The following is a 13735-nucleotide window of genomic DNA, read 5'->3' as shown; positions in this document are numbered from 1 at the left end:
AGTTTTGAGCGGAGGAGTGATGGGTTCTAACTTGGGTTTTAGAAGGACCACTCTGGCAGCTGTGGGCTGGAATAGAAACTGGAATAGAGTTGAGAGGCTTTTGCCCTAGTCCAGGTAAGAGAGGAGGGTGGCTCTGACCACAGTGGTACCAGAGGAGGCTGGAGTTGGTCAGATTCTGGATATATTTTGAAAGTAGAGCCGACATGACTTCCTACCAGATTGGTGTGGGCTGTCAAAGGAAGAGAGAAGTCAAGAAAACTACAGACTTCTCAGCCTGAACAAATAGAAAGACGGAGTTGTCACCAGCACCATTTGGGTCTGTGTTTGTTGGGAGGAAAAACTTCTTCCTCTTCCAACCTGGGTCCAGTGACTGGAGGCCTGCAGCTTAACTAAGAAAAGACAGATGAACAGGAGAAAAGACAAAGTTTATTTACACGTGCACCAGGGAGTTGCTTAGTAATGAGTAACTCACTGAATAACCAGAGACAAAGGTTTCTACACCACACTTAACAAAGGCATGGAGGTTAGGACCTCTGTGGGAAAATATGGAAGATTCTATTGGCAGTCTGTCTCCATGGCAGCTAAAATTGGCTGGAAAATCCCTTGGAGGGAGATTAATGGCAGCTGTATTTTTAGAAGGCTCTGTTTTAGTCAGATAAGGGAAGTTCAGATAACATTTCTTTCTGTATATTCTGTAGGTCAAATGTTTCCTCTTTAAAATAATCTTTATACCAACTCTGGGGGTCTGAGTGGGTCCCCACAGGTTCAAAATGTGTAGATAAGGAGAGATGCTGGGAATCATTTAAGTTTGCAAAGCCCTGAGACGGACCCCTCCATACCCTAGCCCCTATTTCCTTGGGTTGTAGCATAGAAACCTCCAGGGAGCCCTCTCTTCTTTCATTTCTTTTCTTAGGGTACAATTGACATATAGTTAACTATGCCAACCTCAAGTAGTATACAGCTTGATGAATTTTTACATGTGCTTACACGCAGGATGTATTCACCACTCAGATCAAGATATAGGACACTTTCAGCATCTCAACAGGTTCCCTTGTGTTCACTTCCAGTCAGTATCCCTCCAAGGACCACCATTCTCACCTCTTTCACCATAGACTGGTTCTGCCTATTTTTGAACTTCATATAAATGGGATTATGCATATATAATTTCTTATATCTGGCTTTTTTCTCTTAACATTATGCCTGTGAGACTCACCCATTTTGTTGTATATAATGGTACTTCATTCTTTTTTTTATTGTTAGGTAGTATTCCATTGTATAAATATACCACGATTTATTTATCTACTTTCCTAATGATGGACATTTGGATTATTTCTAGTCTTTCACTATTCTGAATAACACTGCTATCAACATTCTTGTATATGTCTTGGGTATATATATATATATCCAGGAGTGGAATTGCTGGGTCATGTGTTTATCTTCAGTATACAGCATCAAACAGTTTTCCAAATTGATTGTGCCCGCTTATACTATACCAGCAATGTATGAGAGTTCCAGTTGCTCCACATTCTCATCAACACCTGGTACCACAGGTCCTTTTAATTTTAGACATTCTTGTGGATTAAAAGAATCACTTGTTAAAATTGTGATTTTAGGGACTTCCCTGGTGGCACAGTGGTTAAGAATCCGCCTGCCAATGCAGGGGACATGGGTTCAAGCCCTGGTCCGGGAAGATCCCACATGCCGCAGAGCAACTAAGCCCGTGCGCCACAACTACTGAGCTCACGTGCCACAACTACTGAAGCCTGCGTGCCTAGAGCCCCTGCTCCACAACAAGACAAGCCACCGCAATGAGAAGCTCATGCACCGCAACGAAGAGTAGCCCCCACTCGCTGCAACTAGAGAAAAGCCCGCACGCAGCAACGAAGACCCAACGCAGCCAAAAATAAATAAATTAATTAATTAAAAAAAAAAACAACAACTGTGATTTTAACTTACATTACAGGAAGCCCTCTGCTTTCTCAGGGCTTTGCCCAGGTGGTATGCCGCTGCCAGGGAAATGACTTTCACAGGGAAGATATTTGAGGGACACAGGAAGGGAGGAGGGAGAGCCAGGTAGAAATAAAATTTGCATGCACATGTGCACACACCTGTACACTTGACTAGCGAGGAATCTGTGCCAGTACTGGAACATCTATGGGGACCCTGGTTGGGATGGGGGATAATGTAGGAGAGACAAGTGAAGGAGGAGATGGAGTTTCTGGGCATTTGGAAGGAGAATGAGCACTGACCCAAGAAGAGGAAAGAGCCCACAAACCAGCATCTTTGGGCTCTCTATGAGGCCCACAGGATGATCCCAGCTGGAGAGGCCACATCCCACAGAGCCTCACCTGAAAAACTCTTCCTAGCAAGGAAGGGAGATCTCAGGCTCTGGAGGTAGGAGTGGGGCTTTCCCAAACAGGGCCCGGGCTGTCTCTCCCCGAGGCTAGCAGGAGATAAGGCCAGAAATGTGCCTTGGGGCTGTGTGGTGAAGGATTTTGCATGCCATGCATGGGAAGTTAGCCTTATCCTAGAGACAATGGGAAGCCAGTGGTGGTTTCTGAATGGGGAACTGGCAGCACCAGAGCTCTGCTTTGGGCAGTACAATGTGGTACAATGTGGGCTGAGACCAGTTAGGGCAAGAGGACCAGGACCGTGAGGCTGTGACCTAGGACTTCGGCAGTGGGACGTAAAGGGGGCAGATGTGAACTGGGTTGTGAAGCAGAACTAGAAAGACTTGGCACCTTGCAGAAAAAGACCAGGGGCAGAGAGAAGTAAAAGATGACCCTGAGGTTTAGAGTCCAGGAGGCTGGAGGACAGGGAACCATGCCCAGGACAGGAGGAAGAGCAGATTTGGGAGGAAAGGATGGGCTTGGCAGACCCTAAAGCCCCTGGCATCATTTTTCTAGTGCTCTGAAATCCTGCACATGAGGAGACCCCAGGGAGGCCGCTCCCGGCACACCAGAGGAAGGGACCCTGCCCCTCCTGTCACGGTGGGAAGAGAAGGGGGTGGGCAAGAGGCCACAGGGCTCAGGCCAGGCTATTTCAGGACTTACAGGCAGTACTATGAAGCCCAGGAAGGAACACTGAGGAGAGAGGCAAGAATTACTTAGCCACAGGGCCGCTAGGTTCTTACTTTCTACTTTCAAGAAATGTTTGCTATATTCAGTGTAACCATCACAAAACAATAAATACTGTGAGCCAAATTTCTGTTTTATAGTTTGTATGGCTGATTCTTTCTATGCACATTTAACAGTGTTTACGACAACAGCAGGTTTCCGTTTTTCCTCTGGTTGAACCGATGGGGAAGCACACAGGGTGGCAGCTGGGAGACAAGCACCCCTGGGCCCAGTGATCATGGCCCCAGGAGGGGAGGCTGAGCTTTGTTCCAGGGCCCTGCTGGCACCGAGTGGGGGAGGAGCTTCAGGGAGGCGTCAGGCTGTCTTCTTGAGTCCCTTCATGGAAATGGAGAGCGGCTGGTTTGGAGAAGCTGCCAGACCTAAGTGAGCAGTAAGCGAAGGCCTGTTCCCTCTCCAGCTTATTTACATTTCCCCAAATAACCGCTCTCTCTTGTTCATCCACCAAGAACCAGGCCCTTCCACAACGGCCCTACAAGGCAAGCTCTAGGACACAGATGAGGAAAGGGAGGCTCGGAAAGGCTCAGAAGACTGAAGGCTTGAGGTCAGCCAGGATTTGAACCCAGATCTATCTGGCTCCCAAGTCCAAGCTCTTTCCATTGTGCTGTGCTGCCTTTCTTTCTGCCCAACGCTGTAATATGCTAGGGTGGGGGCTGAGGGCTCTCCTCCAGTGCTGTGCAGAGAGCTGGACATGTCAGGGCTGAAGCCGGGACACAAAAGGAAAATAAAGAACAGAGGATGATTTAGGGCAGAGAGCAGCAAACCACAGTCTGTGGACCACATCTGTCTTGCTGCTGGTTTTTGGTATAGATCACAAGTTAATAATGTTTTTTACACTTTTAAATGGTTGAAAAAAGTCAAAAGAAGACTATTACTTCATGACACATGAGAATTATATGAAATGCAGTGTCAGGGTTCATGGGCAGGAACCCTGGCTTCTACCCTAAAACCGCGGCTGCAGTGGTGCTGCGCCCAGCTCAGGCTCTTTGCCCCCTTTGGTAATTGCTCCTTGACTTTGGGGCTTGGAGGCCAGGGAGGCAGGAGCAGGTTGCCACCCCTTCTAGGAGCATCTCCAGGGCACTCACCATGCTCTGCATCCAGTCTAGATTGCTTCTGGCAGGGCTTGGGCGGGTTCTCCTTCCTCAGCACCACCTGCAGCACCATGCTGGTAGTTCGAGGAGCGGAAAAACACAGGTGAAAGCTCCTGTCCTCATCCCTGCCTCCCACCCCCTGCTGCTGCCCAATACCCCCAGCACCTCTCTGCAGACCCCTGTCTGCCCTCAGAAGTCTACATGGGACAGGTCAAGAGGCATCTGTACTGCAAGAGAAGCGGGGACAGTTGGGTGCAACACAGCCACCCTATTCCCCAGTCACCAACAGCTGAACCTCTCCTTGTGGGACCTGCAAAAGTGGCTCAGAGGGGAGCCGCAGGTGGCAAGGAGCAGTGGGGAAAGAAAGCGGGAGGAATGTGTAGGCACTTTTGATATGAAATGGACAGAATGCCAGGATCTCGGGAATGTCCGGGACCTTAGAAGCCATCCAGTCCACACCCTGGCCTTGGCCTGAAGTACGTGCAAAGGGCTTGCCTCTGTCAATCACAGCATCCAGCTCTGCTGGGGGTGGAAAGGAGCCTGCACGTGAGTTACCAGTGTTGCCGAGGGCATGGTGATCCGGGCAGCAGTCTGGTACCACATGGCAGAATTCATCACAGTAGCAGCTTCCTCTCCTGCAGTGGTGATCCATTCCAAGGCAGCAGAGGGGCTGGGGTTGGGAGCAGCTGCCTGGAGAAAAAGGGACATTAAAAAGAGACAGATTTAACAAATGGTGCTGGGACAACTAGATATCCATAGGCAAAAGAATGAATTTGGACCTCTACCTCACACCATATATAAAAATTAACTGAAAATGGATCACAAATCTAAATGTAAGAGTTAAAACTGTAAAACTCTAGATATTGTCATGACCTTGGATTAAGCAGTAGTTTTTCAGGTATGACACCAAAAGCGTAAGTGACAACAGAAAGAATAGATAAAGTAGACTTGATCAAAGTTTTGGGCTTCTAAGGATACTATCAAGAAAGTGAAAAGACAACCCATGGGATGGGAAAACATCTGCAAATCATATATGCAATAAGAGAATTTTATTCAGAATATGTAAATAACTCTCACAAACTCAACAACATAAAAAGACAAATAACCCAATTTTAAAATGAGCAAAGAATATATCCAAAGAAGATACACAAATGGCCAATAAGCACATAAAAGGGTGCTCAACATCACTAATCATCAGGAAAATGCAAATTAAAATCACAATGAGTTACCACTCTACATCCACTAGGATGGCTCAAATGAAAACAAAAACAAGTGTTGGTGAGGATGTGGAGAAATTGGAACCCCACACATTGCTAGCGGAAATGTAAAATGGTGCAGCCACTTTGAAAAATTGTTTGGCAGTTCCTCAGAATGTTAAATGTAGAGTTACCCTATGACCCAGCAAATCCACTTCTGGGTATATACTTAAAAGAATTGAAAATATATGTTCACATAAAATCCTGTACATAAATGTTCATAGAAACAATATCCACAATAGCAAAAAAGTGGAAATAATTCAAATGTCCATTAACTGATGAGTGGATAAAACAAAATATGGAATTTCTACACAGTGGAATATCATTCAGCCATAAAAATGAATTCAATGCTGATGCATGCTACAACATGGATGAACCTTGAAAATATTATGCTAAACGAAAGAAGTCAGCCACAAAAGGCCATGTATTATATGATTCTATTTCTGTGAAATGTCTAGAACAGGCAAATCCATAGACAGTAGATTAATGGCTGCCAGGGGTGGGAGGTGTGGTGAATAAGGGGGTGACTGTTAATGGGTACGGCGCTTCTTTGGGAGGTGATGAAATGTTCTAAACTTAGGTAATAGTGTTGGTTGCACAACTCTGTGAATATACTAAAAACCATTGAATTGTATATTTTAAAAGGATGACTTTTACATTATGTGAATTGTATCTCAATAAAGTTGTTATTAAAAGGAGAGAGACAGAGCTAAGAGAGAAGAGTGAGCAAGAAGAGAGACAAAAAGAAGAGTGTGACAGGGGAGTGACAGCAAGGAAGACACAGAGGCAATAGAGAAAACGACAGAAGAGTTGTGAGAAGAGGGACGTAGAAAAACCCCACAAAGTCAGAGGAAGTTCTCCAAGGTCGCTATTCACAAAACAGTTTCACCAACCCCAATTCCTACCATTTCCCCAAGGTGCTCAACTCAATTATTATTATTATTATTTTAATTTATTTATCTTACTTATTTTATTTGTGGTTGCACTGGGTCTTCGTTGATGCACACGGGGCTTTCTCTAGTTGCAGTGAGACAGGGCTACTCTTCGTTGCGGTGCCTGGGCTTCTCATTGCGGTGGCTTCTCTTGCTGTGGAGCACGGACTCTAGGCATGCAGGCTTCAGTAGTTGTGGCATGCGGGCTCAGTAGTCGTGGCTCGCGGGCTCTAGAGCACAGGCTCAGTAGTTGTGGCACACGGGCTTAGTTGCTATGCGGCATGTGGGATCTTCCCGGACCAGGGCTTGAACCCGTGTCCCCTGCATTGGCAGGCGGATTCTCAACCACTGCGCCACCAGGGAAGCCCTCAACTCAGTTATTATCTGATCATTCCTTATCCACTACAAGATGAGGGGGTTCATCTTCTTTAAGACATAAGGAAAACAAGACATTGGCAGGTAGGGACCGTGGCCCAGGTAACCTGGTGAGTCTGAGGCTCAGGTCAGAAGGGGCCCCAGGTACTCTCATGCCCAGGACTCTCGATGTTGTTTTCCCTTTACTTTACCTTGACCTTCCCAATTGCCTCCTGTTAGGTTAGCACCTGCCTGGGGCTTTGTTTAGGGATAAGCCTGACAACCTTCCAAAGTTGAAAGGATCAGCAGGGATCGGGCCTCTGAGGGTATGCGGGGCCAGGTGTGGCTAACCCAGCCTGTTGTGGAAACAGGGGCCAGCAGGTAGGTGTCTGGTGAAAAGGGGGCAGTGGCCCAGGGAGGTCAGATTTCTCAAGGTGATGGTGGGCTGGGCTGGAATGGTGGCCTCTGAGTCTGGTCTGGCTTCTGCCTCATGTTCTACTCAGGAGCCTCCTGCAAATGATCAGTTTCCATTCTCATATCATCCCCCTTCCCAAGTGCCTGGTTCAGTGTCAGGTTGTCACCAAGACCAGGAAACAATCAAAGGATTGGTGCTGGCAAAGAGCCCCAGGGACCATCCAAATGAGGGCGGTACCCCATTTGGGGGTCAGAGATCAAGTCAGTGGTCATGACCAGCATTTAACAGTTTGGGATGGAGTGGAGTGGCGTGGAGTGGAGTGGGGTGGGGTGGAATAGGATAGGATAGCATAGGATAGGATAGGATACAAAATATCCACATATATTGTATATTGTATATAGAAGTGTAAGTTGCTTGGGGTTCTTTTTGAAATTTTTGTGCTTTTCTATACATGTATGTAAGTACTGGATCACAGTGTAAAATATCTCTATTAATGTGGACTGTGGCCAGAAAAGTTTGAAAGACACTGATCTAAAAATGGAAAAGCAGTGTCCACAAGCAGTGACTGGGTGACAGAGCTGGGAGTGGAACCAGCAATCTTGACTTTCCCCCTGCTTTTCCCACCACATCAGGCTCAGGGCTTTTTCTTTCAAAAAGCCTTTGGTTGCACTTGCCACTGCTCTCTGCCATTCTCTAAACATCCTGCATATTCCTGCTTTTGAGCCTTTAGTCAAGCTGTTTCCTCTGATTGGAAGGCCTTTCCCTCTCATAGCCACTAGAAGAAAACATTCTTATCCTTCAAGGTCATGATTAAATTCAACCTTCCCAGGGTTGCTAACGAACCAGCTCTTTATTTTGGGAGTGATAAATGAAGAATCATTTATCCAGTCTTTCCACACAAACCAAATAGTTGACAAGGGAAAGGTCTTCTTTATAGAAGAACTCCAGCTAACAAATGCAATTTGAAGCAATGGTAGAATTAGAAAACCACCATATGGCAATCCTTAATGAAAAAATGGATCTAGGCAACAATCATCAGTGGAAGCTAAAACCATTAGAGAAAGGTCGAGGGGGAACTTTTATGATGGACCTACAAACGGACGCATTTGGCTGATCAAGTTTAACACCAGTAGTAGTGAGATGACTAGACATTGCCTGTCTCCTTCTCCATGCAATAAGTAGTACATAGCCTCACCTACAGAATATACTCACCAAAAGAAATGAACCTTAACTACCAGATTTCAGGACGTGCAGGGGACAGAGGAACACCCACAAGGATCCATTCAGACAAATCCAGAATTCAGGACAGTCTACAGGACAAATGACCTGGTTTCTTCAACAAATAAACAGCATGAAAAAAAAGGAAGAGAGCTGATATAAAGAGACAAGAATATAACAGCTAAATGTATGTGTGGACCTTGTTTGGATCCTGATTCGAATAAGCCAGTTGCAAAAAGGACTTTTTGACAGTTGGAGAAATATGCACACTAATAGGTATTAAATGGTAGTAATTAATTATTTCAGCTCTGATAAGGTATTGTGGTTATATATTTTTTTAATATGGTGGATAAGAATTTGGTGTTGATAATTTTCAAGCTAGCCAACAGGTCCATTGGGTTCATTTAACTATCCCCTCTACTTTTGTGTGTTTCAAATTTTCCGTAATAAAAATTTTTTTAAAATAAATTTGATCTATCCTGAGAGGCCTTCCTACATCCCCCCAGCTGGGACGTAGGTATTAACTACATTTACTGGGATTAACTTTTTCCTCTTACTCTTAAAATCTATTGATTTCAATTTCTAACATAGCATTAATCCCTGTCTCCATTATTGTTATGATCTTCTTTCTGAAGGTGTGTTTATCTGCCTTCCTACCAATTGGTTGAAGGCAGGAAATGTATCTCTGTAGTTCTGGTGTCAAATAATTTATACTTAATTTAATTTAAAAGATCTGAATTGGACTTGGGCTCACACTTGAGCTCCCAGGGTATCCATAGGCCAGGACAGATTTACAGTTCCTGACAGCGCTGACTGGTCCCATCAGAAAAATGACAGCACAATAAGGGAAAGGAAGTCCACCCCATGGTGACCAAGCACCCATTCACTCACTCATGCATTCATTCATTTATTCATTTTATTCTATTGAGTGACTCTCTGAGCTGGGTACCATGGTGGATCATGGACATACATTCCACTGCCCTGCCCAACCCAACCCTCCAAAGAAACACCTTCCAAGAGCTCAGTCTAGTGAACAGAGCGTCATCATACTACAAGTAACCAGAATGTCATCATACTGTGTGGTAAGTGCTGCACCACAGGTAAGAGGAGATAGCCCTGGGGTTGGTGGAGGGGCAGTGAGCCCACCAGGAAACAGACTCCTGGTGAAGAGGCGGTAGCTCAGGGACTCCTGTGTGACCATCTCGTTGGCTTCAGACTAAGAGGCTTGGAGAAGTGACAAGCTGTGAGGCCAGGAACAGCCCCAAACAAGGCTGGGTGAAGAACCCCATGCTAATAGTTGGCACCCCTCCAGAACAACACTCTTTACACCTGTTTGACAGTTTTATAGAGAAGAGGGTGAGCGCTGCTGGGGAAGGGTGTGGAAAGGGGGCACTGGGCAGCCTCCTCCTCCCCTTTCCGGCTCCCAGTGATGCTGCTCCAGCCCCAGCATTGCAAACCCCACTTGGCAAATCTGAAGCCCCGCCCTTCCTCAGAAGTCCTTTTTACAAGCAATGTATTAACACACCTGTTATTACTTAAGCATGCACCTTGAGGCTCCCACCCCTACAAAAAGTATTCCTAGCAATGACATCTAGTTTTCTCCCAAAAGAAGTTCTGGTAGATACAGCTTTCTCCATCCCATTGGATTTCCAGGAATATTTTAGCAAACCAAATGGGTTGGTGCCTGGCAGTCGCCCCGTGAGTCTGCCTATTAATCTGGATCTGGGCTTGTCATACCACCTTCCCTCCTGTACCGCTCCCACCCCCTGACAGTGCACATTCTAGAGCCCCCTGCTGCCTCTACTCATAGGCACCTCTTCTGGACATTCCTCTTGATTCCCCAACCAAAACAGACCTTCCCAAGCGAATCATCCAAGGACAACTTATAAATATGAATGTGGGTACACAGAGAAGCCACCTTAAGCACTGGTAGATGCTTAGTAAATGTCTGAATAAATGAATTATTTAATTAATGAATTAGTGAACATAAGAAGGTGGGTCATGCCAGGGACAAAAATGGTTGATTAAACGAATGCGTGAATAAATAAAAGAGACTAGAGGCCAGGTCCCTTTGACCTGCTAGCCTGGCTTCTCACCTGTCTCCTGGTTTGGGGCCGCAGGGCTCAGCCACAGCAGGAGGAGAACCAGCCACATGGCTGCAGGCATCAAGCAGAGACAGCGTTTCAGGGACCGAGGCCAGGACTTTTAATACCCACCCATCCCGGTAAGTTCATTTGGTACCTGCACCCCAAGGGAGGAGCCAGCTGGCACCTAGGCAGTCACTGGCAGGGGCAGAGGTGGCACCAAGACAGGGGCACAGGTGTCCCAGTTGCTTGGAATAGCTTGCCCAAGCAGAGGTAACACAGCAAAAAAACAATTCTCCCATCTCCTGGGGTTTCCAGGCCTTTGGGAAGAGCAGAATCAGAGAAACCACAGTGACTGCTGTCAGGGACTGCAACCTCATCTTACCTTGATTTCATCTGCAAAGACCCTATTTTCATAAAGGTCTCATTCACAGGTACCAAGGGTTAGGACTTGAACAGATCTTTTGGGGGGACACAGTTTAAGCCACAACAGTAATAAAATTTTATTTTTCACATTTAGGTCTTTTTAAAAAATTTTTTTAAATTTATTATTTATTTATAAATTTATTTATTTTATTTTATTTTTGGCTGCATTGGGTCTTCGTTGCTGTGCACGGGCTTTCTCTAGTTGTGGCGAGCAGGGGCTACTCTTTGTTGCGGTGCGCGGGCTTCTCATTGCGGTGGCTTCTCTTGTTGCGGAGCACGGGCTCTAGGCACGTGGGCTTCAGTAGTTGTGGCACATGGGCTCAGTAGTTGTAGCTCGCGGGCTCTAGAGCGCAGGCTCAGTAGTTGTGGCGCACGGGCTTAGTTGCTCCGCGGCATGTGGGATCTTCCCGGCCCAGGGCTCGAACCCATGTCCCCTGCATTGGCAGGCAGATTCTTAACCACTGTGCCACCAGGGAAGCCCACCAATTAGGTCTTTACCTAGAATTTTTTTGTGTGTTGACTTGAGGTGTGGATCTAAAATAATTTTTTTTCATATGGATAACCAGTATTAAATAATCATATACCAAATAATCTATCACTGCCCTATTGACTTGTGATACCACCTCTGTGGCATATCAAGTTTCCTTATATGTATAGATCTATTTATGGACTTTCCATTTTGTTTCGTTGTTCTAATTTGTCTTTTCCTACACAAGTGCCACACTCTCTTAATTATGATAGCTTTAGAACACATTTTGATCTCTGTTAGAGCAAGATTATTCTTCTTAGCATTTCCTTGTCTATTTTTAGCCCTTTCCATTTCCATGTAAATTAATATATTTATTTTAAATTCCCTTTCATATTGCTCTAACTTCTGCAGTTCCTGGAGAATTTTCCTATTACATCTGCTGATTCTTTCTCATGGCAATTTATAACATCAATTTTTAAAATTAAACTTTTAATTTGAAATAATTGTAGACACACATGCAATTATAAGAAATAATACAGAGACAGTCCACACACCTTTTACCCCATTTCCCCCAATGGTAATAGCTTGCATAACTATAATACAACATCACAAACAGGATGCTAACATTGAAAGAGTAAAGATACAGAATATTGCCAAGGATCCCTCCTGTTGCCCTTTTATAGCCACATTCACTTCCCTCCTGCCCCCACCCTCTCCTTAACCTCTGGAAACCACTACTCTGTTCTCCATTTCTATACTTTTGTCATTTCAAGGACGTTATATAAATGGAATCATGCAGAATGTTTGGGGATTGACTTTTTTTCACTCAGCATAACTCTCTGGGGATTCATCCAGGTTGTTGCATGTATCAATAGTTTGTTCCTTTTAATTCTGAGTAATGTTTTAAGGTACGGATGTACTATAGTTTTTTTAAATTATTCAGCTGTAGAATGATATCTGGGTTGTTTCCAGTTTTTGAATAATAAAGCTGCTATTAGCATCACACACGGATTTTTGTGTGAATATGTATTTTTATTTCTTGGAGATAAATGTGCAAGGGTGAAATTGGTGGGTTGTAGGATAGTTGCATGCTTAGTCTTATAAGAAACTGACAAACTGTTTTCCAGGGTGGCTATACCATTTTATACTCTCACCTGCAATAAACAAGTGATACAGTCTCTCTGCATCCTTGCCAACATTTAATATTTAATATTGTTACTATTTTTAATTTCTGTGATTCTGATAGCTATGTAGTTATATCTTGTGGTTTAAATTTGCATTTCCCTAATGGCTAGTAATATTGAACATGTTTTCATGTGCTTATTTACAATCTGTATATCTTTTTCAGTGAAATGTCTCTTCATATCTTTTGCTCATATTCTAGTTGGATTGTTTATTACTGTTGAGTTTTTAATTATTAAAAATTGAGGTATAATTGACATACATTTACTGTTGAGTTTTGAGAGTTCCTTATGTATTTTAGGTACTAGCTCTTTACTGCATGTGTGGTTTGCAATATCTTCTCCCAGTTTGTAGCTTGTGTTTTTGTCCTCCTAACAGGGTCTTTTGCAGAGAAAAAGTTTTTATTTTGATGTGTCCTTATATAAATCATGCTTTTGGTGTCAAGTCTAAGAATTCTTTGCTTAGCCACAGATCCTGAGATTTTCTCTTTTTTTTTTTTCTAAAAGTTCTATAATTTTACATTTTACATTTAAGTCTGTGATCCATTTTGAGTTAATTTTTGTATAGCTGTGATACTAAGTCAAGGTTCATCTTTTTTTGTCTGTGGATTTCCAATTGTTCCAGCAACATTTGTTGAAAGGGCTATCTTTCTTCCATCAAACTGCTTTCACTTCTTTGTCAAAAATCAGGTGGGCATAATTTGTGTTGGTCTATTGCTGGGCTCTCTATTCTGTTCCATTGATCTGTGTCTACACCTTCACCAGTACCACACAGTTCTTTTTTTAAAAAAATAAATTTATTTATTTTATTTATTTTTATTTTTGGCTGCATTGGGTCTTCGTTGCTGCACACGGGCTTTCTCTAGTTGCAGCAAGTGGGGGCTACTCTTCGTTGCGGTGTGTGGGCTTCTCATTGTGGTGGCTTCTCTTGTTGCAGAGCACAGGCTCTAGGCTCATGGGCTCAGTAGTTGTGGCACAAGGGATTAGCTGCTCCGCGGCACGTGGGATCTTCCCAGACCAGGGCTCGAACCCGTGTCCCCTGCATTGGCAGGTGGATTCTTAACCACTGCATCACCAGGGAAGCCCCTACCACACAGTTCTTGATCACTGTAACCATATAATGTCTTGAAATTGGGTAGACTGATTCCTCTTACTTACTTCTTCTTTTTCAAAAT

General features: G+C 44.3%; 1 protein-coding gene across 1 annotated transcript; it reads right to left on the bottom strand.

The window, feature by feature from the left end:
• Positions 1–4493: 4493 nt before the first annotated feature.
• On the bottom strand, positions 4494–13256 carry LOC309628983 (uncharacterized protein; the record flags this gene model as incomplete). Its single annotated transcript, XM_082392570.1, has 2 exons — positions 10485–13256; positions 4494–4969 (listed from the first exon to the last, which is right to left on the bottom strand). Exons 1-2 carry the CDS (start codon positions 10564–10566, stop codon positions 4494–4496), a joined length of 558 nt encoding a protein of 185 aa, XP_082248696.1. The 5' UTR covers positions 10567–13256.
• Between the last annotated feature and the right edge of the window lie 479 nt (positions 13257–13735).

This window comes from Balaenoptera borealis (genome assembly GCF_965194805.1).
Source record: "Balaenoptera borealis genome assembly, chromosome: 5".
In the NCBI taxonomy this organism is placed as follows: Eukaryota; Metazoa; Chordata; class Mammalia; order Artiodactyla; family Balaenopteridae; genus Balaenoptera; species Balaenoptera borealis.
Note: the sequence above shows the minus strand (reverse complement) of the source record. Positions and strands in the feature narration are given on the sequence as shown.